General features: G+C 40.9%; 1 protein-coding gene across 1 annotated transcript in view; it reads right to left on the reverse strand.

Annotated features, from left to right (window-relative positions):
- Positions 1-18,751, reverse strand: part of HECW1 (HECT, C2 and WW domain containing E3 ubiquitin protein ligase 1) — a 2,794,797-nt gene that overhangs the window by 825,853 nt on the left and 1,950,193 nt on the right. Inside the window, exon 15 of the mRNA XM_044065592.1 lies at positions 10,877-11,062. Coding sequence (XP_043921527.1) covers positions 10,877-11,062 — 186 coding nt within the window. The remainder of the gene's footprint in view (positions 1-10,876; positions 11,063-18,751) is intronic.

Genomic DNA, 18,751 nt, shown 5'->3' on the forward strand with positions numbered 1-18,751 from the left:
AATTGTTTCATAGAATACTGTGGTCTCTCTCTGTCTCTGCAGTAAGTTTCCCACCCACCCTACCTGTTCTTGTTTTGGTATTAATCTTGGTGGCTTTGGAATTGCCAGCCCCTCCTGTAAATTTGTGCTTGAACACTCCTCCTGGGTCTATCTCATTTGCTCACTCAACAAAGTACAGTGAGATCATATTTTGATTTCAGACACTCCTACCAGTCCCATCTGTCAGCTCTACTCCAGTCTAGTGTCACTAGCTCACTCTACCTAATATAGAGAGAACATTTGTGAAGGGCAAGCTACTTAGGTCCTTAATTTTCAATTATCTTCTGTTTCTCCTTTCTCTCTTTCTACTTTCCAAATAAAAATAAATACATTTCTAAGCTTATTTCCTGCCTTTCCTGTAACTAGTCTAGTCCAGATACAGATTTGCTGTAACCAGGACTGTGTGTAAGCTTCTGAGCCTCCAAAGCCTTTCTGTGTTGGAAGGAAGCCTTCTAGCTTATCAGTGGGAGTGGTAAGCACTAGGTAGCCTATCTACCACAAGAATGGTCTCTGGCTCAGAAATTGTAGTTTATTTACCGTTTGGGCAGTTTTTTCATCTCTTTCAACTTTCTAGTTTAAAAGCCTGTGTTTGCGCTTGTTTCCCACCTTTCCTGTAACTAGTCTAGTCTAGATACAGATTTGCTGTAACCAGGACTGTTAGCCCCCCCCAAGCCTTTCTGTGTTGGAGGGAAGCCTTCTAGCTTATCAGTGGGAGTGGTAAGCACTAGGTAGCCTATCTACCACAAGAGTGGTTTCTGGCCCAGAAATTGTAGTTTATTGGCCGTTTGGCAGTTTTTCCATTTCTTTCAACTTACTGGTTTAAAAGCCCGCATTTGTACTTGTTTCCCATCTTTCCTGTAACTAGTCTAGTCCAGATACAGATTTTCTGTATCCAGGACTGCTTGTAAGCTTCTGAGCTCCTCCACGTCTTTCTGTGTTGGAGGAAAGCCTTCTAGCTTATCAGTGGAAGTGGTAAGCACTAGGTAAACAATCTACCACAAGAGCAGTTTCTGGCTCAGAAATTGTAGTTTATTGGCCGTTTGGGCAGTTTTTCTATCTCTTTCAACATTTTGGTTTAAAAGCCCGCGTTTGCGCTTGTTTCCCACCTTTCCTGTAACTAGTCCAGTCCAGATGCAGATTTGCTGTATCCAGGACTGTTTGTAAGGTTCTGAGCCCCTCAAGCCTTTCTGTGTTGGAGGGAAGCATTCTAGCTTATCAGTGGGAGTGGTAAGCACTAGGTAGCCTATCTACCACAAGAGTAGTTTCTGGCCCAGATTTTGTAGTTTATTGGCCGTTTGGGAAGTTTTTCCATCTCTCTCAACTTTGTGGTTTAAAAGCCTGCGTTTTATTTTATTTTATTTTTATTTATTTTATTTTACATTTGTTAACTGGGAAAGTCCAATTTGGAACAAAGCCGATTTTCAGTGGAGGCCCGGGGAGAAAGGCTCCAGATGCATGTGTTTGTAACTAGTCTAGTCCAGATACAGATTTGCTGTATACAGAACTGTTTGTAACCTTCTGAGCCTCCCAAGCCTTTCTGTGTTGGAGGGAAGCATTCTAGCTTATCTGTGGGAGTGATAAGCACTAGGTAGCCTATCTACCACAAGATCCAGGTACAGAGTCTTAGTTTTAGCACTTGAATTTGCTTATTCATGCTCAGCAATTGTTTAGAACTTGTTGTTAGCACTAAATAAGCTACAAATTACTACAACACTCAACCTTCTTCTTTACCTAGAGGAAAACAGTTTTTGTACTTACTTTCCTCACTAGCTTAGAGAAAAACAGCTCTTATACTCACTTTCTTCACTTGTCTAGAGGAAAGTACTTTTTTTATTCGGGCATGTCCAACGGTCAGCTCCCAGTGTTCTCTCCTGTCTATCTGATGAATCTGAGCATCTTGGGGCAATGTAGCAATTGCCTCATAGGTTCATAGGTTCATAGGTAGGTACTAGGCTATTGGTCCTAGGGCCTATATAAGCCTAGCCAAAAGGTACCCTGGCTTTCGCCACCCAAGAAAACTATTTTCCTGTGCCACTGTTGAGCAGAGCCACAGAAGTGATCCCCGGGTTGAATTTCCTATCTCCCATCCAATCATCAAGATTTTTCTTGAAGAGTGTTAATGAGGAGCTTTGTTTCATATAGATAGGTAGTTTGTTCCAGAGTACGGGAAGTCTCTGGGACAGGAATCTATCCCTCCAGCATGTTCTGTTTATTGTGGTGGCAAGGTTTAGGTCCCTAGAGCATGTAACTCAGAGGGATTGGGATTTCTTTAAGTGGATCATGTCCAAAAGCTCTGGGTTTGACATAGCTTTGTGTGTTAGGCAGAGATCACCTCTGAGTAGGCGATATGCGATGGAGTAAAGCTGCAGTTTTTTGAGATGGTCTGCGTAAGGCATCTGTTTGAGGCCAGTAATCTTCTTTGTGAGGTATTTCTGTGGCCTTTCTAGTTGTTGTAGAAGTCTTGTGAAGTGCATACCAAAAGGGGCATTGTACTCTATAATGGGTCTAATGAGTGACGAGTAGAGGGGAACAATTACCTCTTTTTTCCTGGATGAGAAACCTTTTGTGATAAGGTGTGCCACATAGAAAGATTTCCTGACTACTGTGGCAATGTGATTATCAAAGGAGTGACTACTGTCCACCTGGGTCCCAAAGTCTCTTATCACACTTTCTGTGTTAAGTAGACTACTGCCTATGTGGTAGTTCATGGGTACAGAGTTTTTACCAAAAGGGATGATAATGCACTTTTTGGCATTGAGCTTGAGGCCATGGCTTTGACACCAGGAATCTGTCTCAGTGAGGCCCTTTTGTAGGATGTCCACATCTTTTGGAGTTTTGATTATGGCTCCAAGTTTGCAGTCATCTGCGAACTTCATTATCCAAAGACCTTCTGTGTTAGCCTGTACTTCAGAGAAGTAGATACCAAACAGGAGAGGACCCAGGACTGAACCCTGTGGTACTCCACTTGTCACTGGTCTGAAGTTGGATTTGCAGTCTGCTACTTTCACAGTGTGGGCTCTGTCAGTGAGCCAGTTGGCAACTCATCTTGTGACATAGGGATTTATACCTAGTTTAGCGAGTTTATCTAATATTCTAGAGTGGAGGATGGTGTTGAAAACCTTGACAAGATCTAGATAGGCTGTGTGAACCACCTTACTCTCACCTACGGCTTTGGTGACCACCTCAAAAGAAGTCTATCAGGTTTAGGAGACATGATCTGCCTTTTACAAACCCGAACTGGGTGGGGTCCAGGATTTGGAGATTACCAATGTCATTGTTTATAAGTTCCATGATGATACGTTCCATAGCCTTGCAGACCAAGCTCATCAGGCTAATGGGGCGGTAGTTTCCAGGGACCGTGGTGGCTATCCCTTTGTGGAGTGGGATAACTATCACTGTGTGCCATTCAGTGGGCACATAGCCTGAGGTGCTATGATTGAACATGGTACTTAGGTTTGGTGCCAGTTCATTCTGTAGTTCATTTAGAACGCATCCTGGGATGTTGTCAGGTCCCATGGATGCTGTGTTCTTGGCTTTGGAGAGTGTGTTTTTTACCTGTGCAGCCATGATTACAGCAACTTTGCATTCTTCCGGTATAGAATTAGGCCCTTTAGGGGATGAGAGGGGGGTAAAGTTAGCACTGAACCTGTCTGCCAGGATGTTGGCAATATCAGTTGGTTCTGTATATTTAGTGCCATTGTGCTGTAACTCAGAGCAGATCTGAGTGTTTCCATTGAGATTCCTGACATAGCTATAGAATGCTTTGCGGTTATCTTTAGAGTCAGTGGCAATTTTGTTTTCGTAACTAGCTTTGGATGATTTTATGAGGGATCTCAGCTTCTTAATGAGGCTGACCAGGGAGTTCCTCCAATCATGGGATTTTACTCTTTTTTGCAACAGTTTCTTTCTTCTGTTGTAGAGTTTGTTTATGGCAGGGGACCACCAGATTGGCTTAGTTTTTTTGGAGGATAGCATCCTGGTTCTGTTAGGGATTGCACAATCCATGCACTCGTGTAAGTGCTTATAAATTGCATTTGTTTAGGATTCAGCAGTTATACCTCTATTGTCCGTCAGCATGGGTGTTGTGAAGTTTGCCACTTCTGTCTTAAGAAGCGTGAAGTTGGCTTTGGAGAAATTTTTTGCGGTGGTTTCCGTAAAGGGGGGTGGGGGAGGGATGTGGATGTCTAGGGTGATTAGCTTGTGGTCAGATCTGACCAACGAGGAATTGACCTCTGGTGTGAAGCACCGGTTGCTCATTTTGGTAATAACCAGGTCTAGGATATTACTGCCCCTGGTGGGGGTATGGATAAGTTGATCCAAGGCATTGGAATTTATGAATTCCAGAAAACGTTGAGCACAAGAGTTGGTACATGGGTAGTTTTCCCAGTTAATGGTGGGGTAGTTGAAATCGCCCATTATTAGGGTGTTAGGTTGTACCCTAATATTTTCCAGTGTATCAAGAAATGAGGAGTGGGAATTTTGGGGCATGGTGGGATATCTGTAGCAAGCTACAATTTGGATTGCAGTCTTGCCCAGAGTTAGTTGCACTTGGATAATCTCGGATACATTATGCTGAGCAACTAGCCTGGAGGTGTAGATATCCTTAATGAATATGGACACGCCTCCGCCTTTAGTGTTTTGGTCTAGGTTAGGTGGCCGAAAGGTGTGGTATGAATTATAGCCTGGTAATGCAGGGGTACTCTCTGGAGCCTTGAACCAGGTCTCTGTCACTGCACAGATGTCGAAGTTCTCCAAGCGGCCGAGAGACAAAAGAGAGACTTTGGACTTGATTAAGTATTGTTTTTGCTTGTTGTTTCCCTGAAATGCTAATTCTGCCTAAAACGTGGCTTTTCCACGCTTCTGTGGATCCCTAGTGATATCTGCATTGCTTACTGTACTTATTTCTTTGTTGCACTTGAAAAAAGTTGCTGTTTGTTGTTTTTGCATTTAAATTACCTGTAACACAGTCGCAGGCTACACACTCAAGTGTGCTAGCCTCCTCTGAGTATTTAAAGTAATTTAAGCTCTGCATTTCTCGTTTCTGAAAAAAAAAAAAAACACAAAAAAAATACTTGTTTTCCCGCCCTTCTGAACTAGTCTAGTCCAGTTTTCAGGCTTTGCTGAATCCAGGACTGTGGTAAAGGCTCCTGTGTTGCCCATATCATACTTGGATAATTACGTGGCTTCCTTGTTCACTGTGAGAGAGGGAACTCTGAGCAGCCTATCTGTCCCTGTAGAAGTGGTCCCAGCCCAGCAACTTGTAGCTCATTAGCCATTTTGGGCTAATTTCTATCCTTTTTGATCTCCCTGGTATAAAAACCGCTTAGCGCGGTTTGGCACGAGTTTGCGCACCGCACATTGCTGTTTAGCTGCGGTTAAACTATTCCAGTCTCCACGAAGTCTGCACTTCAGTTTTTCCCTTGAAACTTGAAACACTTCAACCCAGCACTTGAAATAAGGCAATTTAAGACCGGCACTTACCAAAACTCACTAAAACTAGCACTAGCTTACAGCTTGCACTTCAGCCCTATAATCAGGAAGTATAAGGCTCTTTACTCATCCAATCAACAATACAGTCCCAACCATCTATTCAGGCATGTTCAAGGGACAGCTTCAGGTGTGCTCTTTGGTCCAGCTGGTGAATCTGGGCATCCTGAGGCAATGTTACAATTGCCTCATGTACACAGACAACCCCCTCCTCCTCCCAACCAACACAAACATATGTGAGAGATGCAGCTACACAGCCAAACTGGAGGCTAAGCTCTCTCAACCCATGACTGGATCAACCAGTCACAAGGAGAAGGGCAACACTAGCACCACATTACCAGACTCACATAGACCAGCCATAGCTGCACCAGAAAACAACTCTCAGAAACACGCAAAAACATACTCGGAGGCTCTAAATAAGAACCTGCCTAAACAACAGAGACCTCCTAAGCATACACCCAAGCAACCCCCACCCCACAACAGAAACCAGGTAACACATACATCACAATGTCAGTGTGCCAAGCAAAAACAGCTCCTAAGGCTAAATAACACACCTAACACACTAGTAATTGGTGATTCTATCATCAGTCACACAGACGTCCCACTCTCTAGACTGAACAAGGAGAAGGTTACCGTAAGCTGCCTGTCGGGTGCCAGAATCCGCCACATAACACATGCACTCAGGTCACTCCACAACAAGTACAAATATGACTCTGTCATTGTACATGTTGGCGTAAATGACCTGAGATGTACTTGCCTGGACTACATGAAAAGAGACATGGAGGAGCTCTCTGACCATGTAGCCCAGGCTGGTATGACTCTGACTCTGAGTAGCATCCTGCCCTCACCCAAAATTATGCCAGCATACGAAGAAAAAATGATCAGTTTCAACAATTGGTTAAACTACTGGTGTCATTCAAAGGGGATCCAGTACTTGTCAGCCTGGGACGACATGCTTGACAAGCCACGTTGCTTTGCCAGAGATGGCTTGCAACTGTCGCCCCTGGGCTTTCGAATACTGGCCAAGACACTTGCCGCCCCAATACTGCCTTTTTTAGGCAAGGCTCAAAAGACAAACCCGCCTCCATAAACAACAATAATAAACAAAAACTGAGGGTAATGCTGCTGTACGCCAGAAGTCTAAACCTCAAAATGCACGCACTCAAGGCTCTCCTTAGTATGGAAGAAAACGACGTATGTGCAGTGACAGAAACCTGGTTCATGGCTCCAGAGAGCACCCCAGCACTACCAGGCTATAACTCCTACCATACCTTTAGGTCCCAAAACCAGGACCGGAACACAAAAGGAGATGGGTGTGCCCATATTCATCAAGAACACCCACACCTCCAGGTTAGTAGCACAGCACACGGAATCTGAGACCATCCAAGTGCAATTGACAGCGGATAAACTGACTGTTCAATTTATAGCTTGCTACAGATCTCCCACCTTGTCTCAGGACCCTCACGCAGCATTCCTGAAAACATTAGAAAGTATGAAGATTCTACCCAACACCATGCTACTGGGTGACTTCAACTATCCAAACATTGACTGGGAAAACTACTCAAGCTCAAACGCCCTAGCCCAATGCTTCCTTGAGTTTATAAACTCAAACATCCTTGAACAGCTTGTCACCACTCCCACAAGAGGTGACAACATACTGGACCTGGTCGTCACCAACATGGGGAACCTATGTTCCACACCTGAGGTAAACTCGTCATTGGTAAGATCAGATCACAAACTTATCACACTGGACATCCACATCCCGACCCCCCCCCCCCCTCCAGTCAAGGAAATCAAGGTAAAAAACTTCTGTAAAGCCAACTTTACACTCCTCAAGACTGAGGTGGGAAGTTTCAAAGCTCCCAATCAAATGGAAAATGATGACCCATCGGCAGAATCCTTTACAAGTGCATTCTATGAACACCTTCAAGAATGCATGGACCGAGCCATCCCAAGTAAAACCAAGACCAACTCCTCAAAAAAGAGAAAGCCAGTCTGGTGAACCCCGGCCATAAATAAACTTTAAAACAGAAGGAGGAAACTCCAGCAAGATAGAACAAAATCCCAAAATAAAAAGGCATCTATGTTTAACATCAGTAAAAAACTGCGCTCCCTCATTAAATCATCCAAGGCCAACTTCAAAAGAAAAATAGCCAATGACTCTAAGGATAACCACAAGGCCTTCTTTAACTATGCCAAGAGTCTAGGGGCAAACTTTCAGATATGCTCTGAACTAGTGCATAATGGCCATAAATACACTGAACCAACCGACATTGCCAACATCCTGGCTGACAAGTTCAGTGCATACTTCACCCCCCCCCTCTCCACCAAAGGGGCTAGCACCCATCCCAGAAGACTGTGGCGCTCCAGATATCTCAGACACACAAGTAAAGACAGCCGTTGTAAAGGCCAAAAACACAGCATCAATGGGACCAGATGCTATCCCAGGTTGTGTCTTACACGAGCTTCAAAATGAACTAACCCCCCATCTCAAATCACTATTCAAACTCAGCCTCTCTACAGGCTATGTACCCAAAGAATGGCGTACAGCAACAGTCGCACCACTCCACAAAGGTGGTGCCACAACTGACCCTGGGAACTATCGCCCTATAAGCTTGACTAGCTTGGTCTGCAAAGCCATGGAACGCATTATCATGGAGCTCATTAACAGGGACATTGGGAACCTCCAGACACTGGACCCCACCCAGTTCGGCTTTGTTAAAGGCAGATCTTGCCTCCTGAACTTGGTCGACTTCTTCGAAACAGTCACCAAGGCCATAGATGAAGGGTGGTCCACACAGCATATCTGGACCTCGCTAAGGCATTCGATACCATCCCACTCTCAGGAATCATAGACAAACTCACCAGCTTAAATATCAACCCCTATGTCACGAGATGGGTTGCCAATTGGCTCTCAGACAGAACCCACACGGTAAGAGTGGCAGGTGCCATGTCTGACTCTAAACAAGTCACAAGCGGAGTCCCACAGGGCTCAGTCCTGGGACCCCTCCTGTTCGGTATATATTTCTCCAAAGTACAGGCAAAGGCAGAGGGACTGTGGCTAACCAAGTTTGCAGATGACTGTATATTGGGTGCAATAATTGACTCTCCAGCTGACACAGACATTCTGCAAAAGGGTCTCACAGAGACAAACACTTGGTATCAAAGTCACGGCCTCAAGCTAAATGCCAAAAAATGCATAGTGATCCCATTTGGGAAAAACAAAGTACCTACAAACTACCACATAGATGGGAATCCACTAAGTACAGAAGAAGTAATTAGGGACCTGGGTACCCAAGTAGATAGCATGCTCTCCTTTGATAACCACATAGCCAAAATGGTCAGGAAACCCTTCTTTGTGTCACACCTGATCACAAAGGGTTTCTCATCCAGATCCAAGGAGGTGATTGTGCCCCTTTACTCCTCACTCATTAGGCCCATAATAGAGTACAATGCCCCATTTGGGATGTACCTCACTAGACACCTGCAACAACTAGAAAGAACACAGAAGTACCTCACTAAGAGGATTAAGGGCCTTAAACAATTACCCTATGAAGCACAACTAAAGAATCTCCAGCTCTTCTCAGTCGCTTACCGTTTGTTCAGAGGTGACCTATGCCTGACCTATAGGGCCATGTCAAACCCTGAACTAATGGACACGCTTCACCTCAAAAAAACGAGATCCCTCAGAACCACTCATTCTAGCGACTTGAACCTATGTACAACAATAAAAAGGACATGCTGGAGGGATAGATTCCTGTCTCAGCGACTCTCCTCACTCTGGAATAGAATCCCAATCCATATTTGACAGAGCTCCTCTCTGACCCTCTTCAAGAGAAATCTTGATGAGTGGATGGGTAATCATAAGTTCTACCCTGGGATCACTTCAGGAGCCCTGTTGACAGAGGCCCAGGTTACTAATCTAATGGGGAGGCGAAAGCCATCACTCTGTGGCTAGGCTTATAAATGCCCATGGGCAGATAGCCTAGTACTTACCTATGAACCTATTTTAAGGAGTGCCTCGAGTGAGTGCATTTTGAGGTTTAGACTTATAGCATTGAGTAGCAATACCCTCAGATTTTGCTTGCTTGTACCTGTTATGGTGGTGAATTTGTCATTTGGACCTTACCTAGAAAAGCACTATAGGGGTGGCTAGAGCCTTAGCCAGTATCCGGAATCGCAGGGGCGACAGGTGCAGGCCATCTCTGGCAAAGCATCGTGGTTTGTTGATCATGTCATCCCAGGCAGACAGATACTGGATCCCCTTAGAATGACACCAGAAGTTTTTCCAATTGTTGAAGTCAATCATTTTGTCCTTGTACTGTGGTATCATTCTGGGTGATGGCAGGATGCTACTCAGGACTAGGGTCATACCTGCCTGGGCTACAAGATCGGACGGCTCCTCTATGTCCCTTTTCATGTAGTCCAGGGAGGTACGTCTCAGGTCATTCACACCAACATGGACAATGACAGAGTCATAACTGTACTTGTTCTGGAGTCACCTGAGTGCATGCATTATGTGGCAGATCCTGGCATCCGACAGGCAGCTGACAGTAACTTTCTCCTTGTTTAGCCTGGTGAGTGGAACATCAGTGTGCAACACAGCAATTGTTTAATGTGCTTAATGGTTTCAGGGAACTGCCATGGGTCCTATGTCACTAAAAAAACTAGTTAGCTAAAATTTGAAAATCAAATAGCACACAACTCTTCCTACTTCCATTGCGAATGTGGGATACTACTTAAAAACATGTTTAAAAAACAGAGATTAATGGGGAAAACATATAATCACATTATCAATGAGACAGTGTAAAATCTGTAGACTTTAATGAACTGTATTGTAAAATTCTACCAGACAAGGTCATTTATTTTTCTTCTGAAAAGGGGAAATGTGAGATGTGTCCTTCTTTAAATTATTGTTATTAGTGTGTGGAGTCTGGATGTCCTCCCCGCGGTCGAGTGGCATTCGAAAGACATGTGTGAATGGGTGTGCCTTTGTTGAAGGTTGGACGTCAAGCTGGCACCTCGGCACCATAAAAATCTTCTGCCAATCATTACTGGACCGGAGTTCCACTGTGGCGACCCCTAACTGGGAAAAGCCAAAAGAAGAAGAAGAAGAAGTATGTTGATCATCTATATTTTTTTCTATGTACTAGACAACTTCAAAAATCACATGCGATGAAGGGGATTCAGAAAGTTGTGTGAACGGGTAAATCAATCCTGAAAATAGGGACATACATTTAGAAATAGGGACATCCTCACCATTGACAAATCAGGACAGAAAACAGGAATGTTCCCCAAAACAGAAACAGTTAAGTGATATGAGCCATATGTTATTAATCAATGCTATTACCTTCCCTTGCTGGTCAGTTTTGATCTCCCAGCCACGAGGCAGCTCCAGTCTTGGATCAGCAAACATGTTGACAAAATTCACCAGGTCCCTGTTATGCTGATACCTTTCAAAATTTCTTGCATCCCTGCGGATCTTGAGAATCATATGTTTCAGGCAGGTGCTGTTTGTAAACACACGATAGGCACTCTGAAGGAAAGAAAATAACATGGATCAATAAAGCACAGAGCAAATAAAGTCTATAGGACTTTGATTATCCTCACTTCACTCCATCTGCTGGCAGACTTACAGCTGAAACTGCTTGACTTCTACAGTTTTCACAAACCTCTATGTTAACACACAGGAGTGACAAACTAGAGCAGTCACAAACCTCCATGTTAATACACAGGAGTGACAAACTAGAGCAGTCACAAACCTCCATGTTAATACACAGGAGTGACAAACTAGAGCAGTCACAAACCTCCATGTTAACATACAAGAGTGACAAACTAGAGCAGTCACAAACCTCCATGTTAATACACAGGAGTGACAAACTAGAGCAGTCACAAACCTCCATATTAACACACAGGAGTGACAAACTAGAGCAGTCACAAACCTCCATGTTAATACACAGGAGTGACAAACTAGAGCAGTCACAAACCTCCATGTTAATACACAGGAGTGACAAACTAGAGCAGTCACAAAACTCCATGTTAACACACAGGAGTGACAAACTAGAGCAGTCACAAACCTCCATGTTAATACACAGGAGTGACAAACTAGAGCAGCCACCTTGTAAAACATCTGGCATGATTATGTCATCCCTTACTTTCTGTGAATAAAGAAGCAATATGCTTACTGACACAAAAAACATTATTGTCACATACACTATTACTGCTACTTGAGAACCATTCAACATGTTCTCTTTAGAGGAAGCAGGTTCTGTATGTTAGCACAGACACACACAAGATCACAGCACTGTGGCATACAATTTTTAGACTGATTTTAGACTACATCTTATTTACTGGTTTGTATGTCAGTTCTCTTTCCACATTAAGGAGCATTGACGGTGACAAACTTTTTCATAAATGTTCACTTGATCATACACTGCAGAACAAGGTATTTAGGACAGTCATTACTGTATGATCTGTCCGTACTCTTGATGAAAATCAAAATACAACTTGTCTTGATTTTGAGTCTAAAGGTAAACAACTCGATACAAACTATAGCTTGAGATATCAGTACACGCCACATGAACATGACTAACTCTAAGCAACAACTGCTTGGCATAATAAATAAATAAAAATACATTTCATATTTACAGTTGATCTGCTGTGGCGACCCCTAACGGGAGCAGCCGAAAGAAGATTTACTCAGCTCAGATTCTTTTTTCAGCCAATGTAAATAAAAATGAATAGCTCATATACAGAAACAGTTACTTTAAAATGACACACACCCTTCTCTCTCTTTCTTAAAAAAAAAAAAAAAAAAAAACAGCTATAAAGATAAATGTTTCATACTTTTTTGGGAAAAGAATGATGTATAAATTGACATGTTACTACCATGTGCACTGTTTTGGTAGCTGCTAGGACCACAGTTGCTTTACTTTTTCTTTTCAGTAATCTTTTAGTAGATATCACCTCAAAAACGTTTTCCTACGTTATGTGTTTTTTTCAGCAGAATGGTGCAATTGCATTTCATAACCTCTTCAGTCTGGTATGACAATATACTAATTATGACTACTGAAGGAAAAACAAACTGACAAGCATTTATGGATTTTTTCCTTGATAGATATTTGTAAAAAAAAAACATTTCATTTCAATGGCACAAACATCTAACTTAAAAGAAACAAAGTATAAGGTAAAAAGCTGTGGCATATGCTATACTTTTTCTGTTCAGAGGATAGAGCATGCATGCTTTATTTCCTTACCTATAGACTCTGCCCAGAATGGATTCCATGTCCTAGAAAATTTGTACTTACATGGACAGACAATTTAACAGAATAATTTTGAGAGCAGTGAATTAACCCTTGTTGTCACTTCAAACAAAACTACAGACCCTTTCAAACAGTTATACACTGAATCATTAAAAAGACAGGGTATATATGTGCATATCTCTAATGCAGGAGTAGCTATAGCAGCCTGGAAATTAGAGACTCCTTCAGTCTGAATGAATATGTGGAAGGCAGCCTTGGAGAGGGGAAGTTTGCATAAGCATAGCACCAGACATCCAAGCTTTTCCCATCAGTCTGCATGGTTGCCAGAAACATTATGGAGACTCACACTTGTCAGATGTGGCCTCCTTCTCCATTCATCACTCAGAAGCCTTCACCAACAAGTCATATCCTAATGAAAACTGTAAAAGGATAAAGTTGTGGTTATGGAAGTGCTCAAGGATTGCAGCTCTGTACTTACTGCTCTGCTATCAGTAGTATCAGGCCAAACCTCATCAATACCAGAAACTGTAACAGCTCCACATCCCTTATCACATGATGGTAAACCTTGCTTGAAACTGACCAACATGGATTTGACTGATACTTTGACCTTGAATATTTCAAAGATGATAAATTGTCAAAGACAATCAAGTGATACACATCAGTAACCTACATACAAAACTAACAGATTAATAATTTTTGTAAGGGTGGTACGGGACCTAAGAGCCTTAGCAAGGAATAATTATGCTGTCGTAAAGATTATAATGACTTTAGAACTAAAATCACTATTTATTTCTTTAGATGTATTCTCAAATATCTACATGAGATTTGGATGAAAATTACAGAAAGCTGTAAAGAAATTAACACTTTCAAGCTGGTCTGTAACTCAACTGTTTTAATATACAATAGTTAAAAAGCATATAACTGCTGTATATGTACTTTCATTCTCAAGAATGTACAAAAGAACTTCATCAGATACAGTTTCTATATGCTTTTAACTACTTTAAATTAAAACAAGTTGAGTTACAGCCTGGCTTCAGCATATTCATTTTCTTACAGTTTTTTTTTTATTTTTTTGTGGTTGCATGCTTGGTGTTTATTAGCATTATTGTCGAAAACTGTTTATCTGAAATTTTGTCATCTGAACATAACTGAGTGAAGCACTTCTTCTTGAAACCAAAACTGACAGCATTTAGTAATAATTAAATGTGTTATTGAAAGGGGACAAGAATACACAACCCCCAGGAATTGGGAATATTATGTTTTCAATCTTTTTCAATACTGGAAGACCTCAAAGCTTTTAAAGTAGGAGGATAAGCAGAGGTGCAGACAGCTAATTTTGTGCCCAGGGTTGTACCCCAGTCTGAGGAGCAAAAAAAATATTTTCCACATTTAAACTGTAGCACACTTCTTGTTACAGTTATAGTAAGTAGCTGCTTCAGTTTATCCCACACACAGATCACTATACTGTTTCAGTTAAGAAACAAAACAAAAAGGCATTTTCTATTTTTAAACTGTAGCAAACTGCTTGCAACATTTGTAACAAGCAGCTCCTACAGTTTATGTCACAAACTGAATCCTGTGTTCTTTAAGTTTCATGGAAAAAATCTGTCTTTTTTACTTTTGAAACATAGCAAACTACAGATTATGCTACACTTGGAAGTGTGACAGCTATTTAGTTTTGAATGCAAATGCAACATTTCTTTATTATGCACTGAAGAAAGTTTGGGATCTGCTGATCATACCCCTTAACCCATTATACCCGGATCAGCTCCCTCCTTTGCCTACGCTAGCTACACTTCTGAGAATAAGTATACTGCAATTTCCTTTCACTGGGATACAGGGGAGCTTAGTCCTGACAAAAATAATGCATGGGAGTTATAATATTTTAAAAGTAACTGGTTTGAGGAAGTTAATTTCAGTCAGTTATGGCAACCTTTCAAACAATACTCCAAGCTCAAACCACATGAGTTTGGTGCATACATGCACTACAACATCATGTGCTGGGTATATAAATGCAATAATATCCTGAGTCTGTTAATTTCTCCGTCAAGTACCACAAAGAACACTCCCTGAAACTGGATATTTCTGGTGATGGATAGACAAAATAAACACATCCTAAAAACTGGATACAACAATGAAGATTTATATACTGTTTGCAATTACTATAAAAACATATACTTGCCTAATTTGTGGGGACCACCGAAAGCAGAGACTGGCTGGACAAGCTGGATATGCACTGGGGGATGGTAGAAGGGCACTTATGATCCAAAAAGTAAGAATTCCTGCATTACACCTAACTTTGGGGATCCTCCTTGATGGATTGGTGGAGCTGCACTAGACCCAATCAATAAATTCTGGTATAAGCCACTGGGCAGCCCAAGGACCAAGTATCAGAAAGCTGATTCTTGTTGTGCGGACATATCAAAGAAGGCCCAATACCTGAGGTTGTGCCCAACACAATAATGTTTGATGAACAGTGTCCATTATTTAGATGACCAAAGTGGAGACACTCTTGAAGCAGACACTGGAATCAGCCACACTTCTAATGGATTGGCCTCTGACAGTAATAACATTCTACAATAGACGTACAATTGCCTGATGGCATAAGGTGAAGCGATTAGTAATCCACTTGGAAAGTGGTTGTTTGGCAACTACAAGCCTTTCCATTCTTGAACGAAGGGGGATAAAAAGCTGTTCAGTCTTGTTGAATACATGCATGTACATCAGGTGAATCATGGGTTAGCATTTCACATTCATGATGTGAAGGTGTCTCCCTGTCTTCTTCGATTTGTGCCCTGGCAAAGAAAGGAAGATGAATACCTGGTTCAGAGACAAATCAGGAATTATTTTTGAGTTGAAATTTGGGGTAATCATAAGGGTAACTATTTCCCTATAAAAGAACTAATAAGGTTTCCTAAAGATAAAAAGATGTAGCTCCAAGTTTCCGGAATAATGAATTTCAGGTCTTGTGAAGAGGGAAGATTTTTCAAAGAAAAATGGAGTTGCAGGACTCATTTGATGAACATCTCAGCTAGATAGTGATGGGCCAGGAATTCTTCTATCCACATAGTCATGATGGTTACATATAGTTGACAAATGCATCTTGGGTATGGAATAACTAAGGACCAAATCACACAATTGCATCCTGAGGTGATCAAGCTCATTAGAAAAGAAACAAAAACAAATTTTTTAAACATCCAAGAAGATATGGAAACCACAGCAAGATACAAGTTTAATATAAAGTATATAAGTGCTTTTGTCTTTACCCAAGAAAAATATTTCTTCATATAAAAAGCTACACAACAACAGAGTATTTAAAATACACTCTATGAAGTCACATGGCCAGTAATTGTTTTCTTAAAGTGACAATGCGCCATTTAACTAATGTCATAAAAGAAACTAAAACTGCTTAATCCCAGAGCCATCTAAATAAAAGCAACTACATAAAAGCAACTTTTTTAACAGTCATTACTAAAACTGTCAATACACTTAAAAAAAATAACATATTTATCAATGATAGGCTTTAAGTTTAAGCAAACAAGTTATAGAAGAAAGCTCATTCAGACCTGGCCGCAAGTTGCATTAAAATGAAGCTGCCACATTAACTCTTTCTTTTCCAGCAGCAACTTCTTGAAATCCTCTAACATTACAATCATGAAACTGGACAAGGGGGGAGGGGTTGTACTTATGGATAATATCGTTTATGTGACAAGATGTACAGCATTTTGTTTGAAGACACTTACAAACAAGTTTCACAAAATGAGTTAATATTACGTATGTCAAGATATATACAGCATTGTATGACATGTTAACACAAGGATAAATTATTATTCAAGAATATAATTTTTTTCATTTCCACGACCCCAAGGTACCCATTATATTAGGGGTACCAAAAATTCATAAAGACAAGGAAAATCTACCAATGCAGCCTATTGTGGATGATATCCTTTGGCAAAATACTTGGATTTTCATTGTAAAGGCATTGTGCAAATATGTGTGTAAGGACTCTTGGGATTTTCTGAGCAAGTACAATAACCTTGAGTTTAATGAAGGTCTTGTGTTTCAACCAGTGATGTGAAAGATTTGTTTATTGTGATTCCCCACACCACTGGGGTCTAGTGGTTTACAGAATTCCTTCACAGCAATAGTGCTTTACCCCAACATAGGATTAACCTACTGGCTGGGCTTTTAGAACTGGTACTACAGAACAATTACATCTATTTTGAAAATCAATTTTTTCTTCAGGAGAAAGGGGTAGCTATGGGATCTGCGTGTGGTTCCTTATATACCAATGCAGTTATGATAGAATGGGAAAACATGTTTTGCTGAACAGTATGTGTAAGGAATCAGTCAAACATTACAAAGCTCATTCAGTTCCTGCCTTCCCATAAACCTCATTTCCACCTCTAAAACATTATTCTGCGTGTATTGTTGCCACAGTTCCCATTTTATATATGTAATCAGCTCCTACTCTTTTCTAAAAATCCCCTTCCAGTTGTTTTATCTCTGTTCCTATATCCACTAATTCTAGTATGGCTGGTTTAGACTTTGATTTCCATTTTCTAGTAACTGTTTTTTTGGCAGCCGCTAGAATTAACCTCAGCAAGTCCTTACTATGTCTAAGCAATTCTTATTCTGTATCATACCTCAAAAATAATTTCTTTATTTAATTTGCTCACCCAGTATTTCTGAAGAGTAATCTACAGGGAATTTTTAAAGTCTGCCAACTCATTGCATTCACAAACAATATGCCCTCAGATACCAATTTCTTGCCCATCAAACCTCCAACATTTGCAATCTACCCAAGAAAAAAATTCTTTGGAGTCTGCTTGGATTATAAAAATGCCAGTTCTAACACTTCCAAGCAAAGATTCTAAATTGTCAAGACTTTGTTGCATATTTGGGAGCTATATATATATATATATATATATATATATATATATATATATATACATATATATATATATATATATATATGTATGCCCCATTTTTTCTTTGTGAATTTGCTTATCCAATTTTCTCTTCCCAATCCTTTCTAATCTCCTCTGATTGATTCCTATAGTTATCATGCAATATTTTATATGCCCCAGTAATTATCTCTTTTTAACAGGAGCTTCTGTTCTAGATTCTATTAAAAACCCAACCAGTGCTGGTCTTTCACTTAGACTCCCCTACTTCTTTCTCTTTGCCTATACTCTGATATCAATCCTTTATAGGGAAGGCAATCGCTAGCCTGTAGTCCCAATGAATTCTTGGCCTCTTCACATTCTGTTACCTTTCCCTCTCTAACTATTTGCCAGTTTTCTCCAGTAAATTCTAGTTTGTGTCCCTAATTGCAGCCATCAGTATTGTCAGAGTCTCGTTTATCCATCCCTGTGTTGGTGTAGTTCTTACAATATTTTCTGCTATTTTATGAATATAATATTCTACATGGTTACTGTTATTGTCCTTAAGGGTCTGCATCCAGAATTCCAGTCTCTCCTTGTTTTGTTTCATCATCATCCCTTTCCACTTTGACGTATAGCGTTCTGCTTATACTATGTATAGGAGCTTTAACCGTGTAGCTCTGAAATACCCATTCAAATCAGGTAATTCCAAATCACCATGTTCTTTTGTAAGGCTCAACTTGTCTCACATGATTGTTGTCCTCTTCCCCTCATCGATAAAATCCTTCAAATATTTATTAATTACTATCCACGACTTCTCCTCTCGTTGATGAAAATATTCCTGACTGGTGTTCAAAGGGACTACAACATTTTCACTGCTTGCATCTTGCTACCAATATACATAAAACAGAGCTTCCAGTGTCTCAATTTTTGTATTATCTTTTGTTTAGTCTCTTCCCACATATCCTTAGCTGCCATAACAGAATACTTTTTAACCCATACTCCTAAGTACTTCATTTTATCATGCTCTCGTAAATATGGGTATTGCTGAACCAATCCGTGTGCGAGTACATAGTT

The sequence above is a fragment of the Protopterus annectens genome, chromosome 3.part0 (genome assembly GCF_019279795.1).
Source record: "Protopterus annectens isolate FY-2018-M chromosome 3.part0, PAN1.0, whole genome shotgun sequence".
Taxonomy (NCBI): Eukaryota; Metazoa; Chordata; order Ceratodontiformes; family Protopteridae; genus Protopterus; species Protopterus annectens.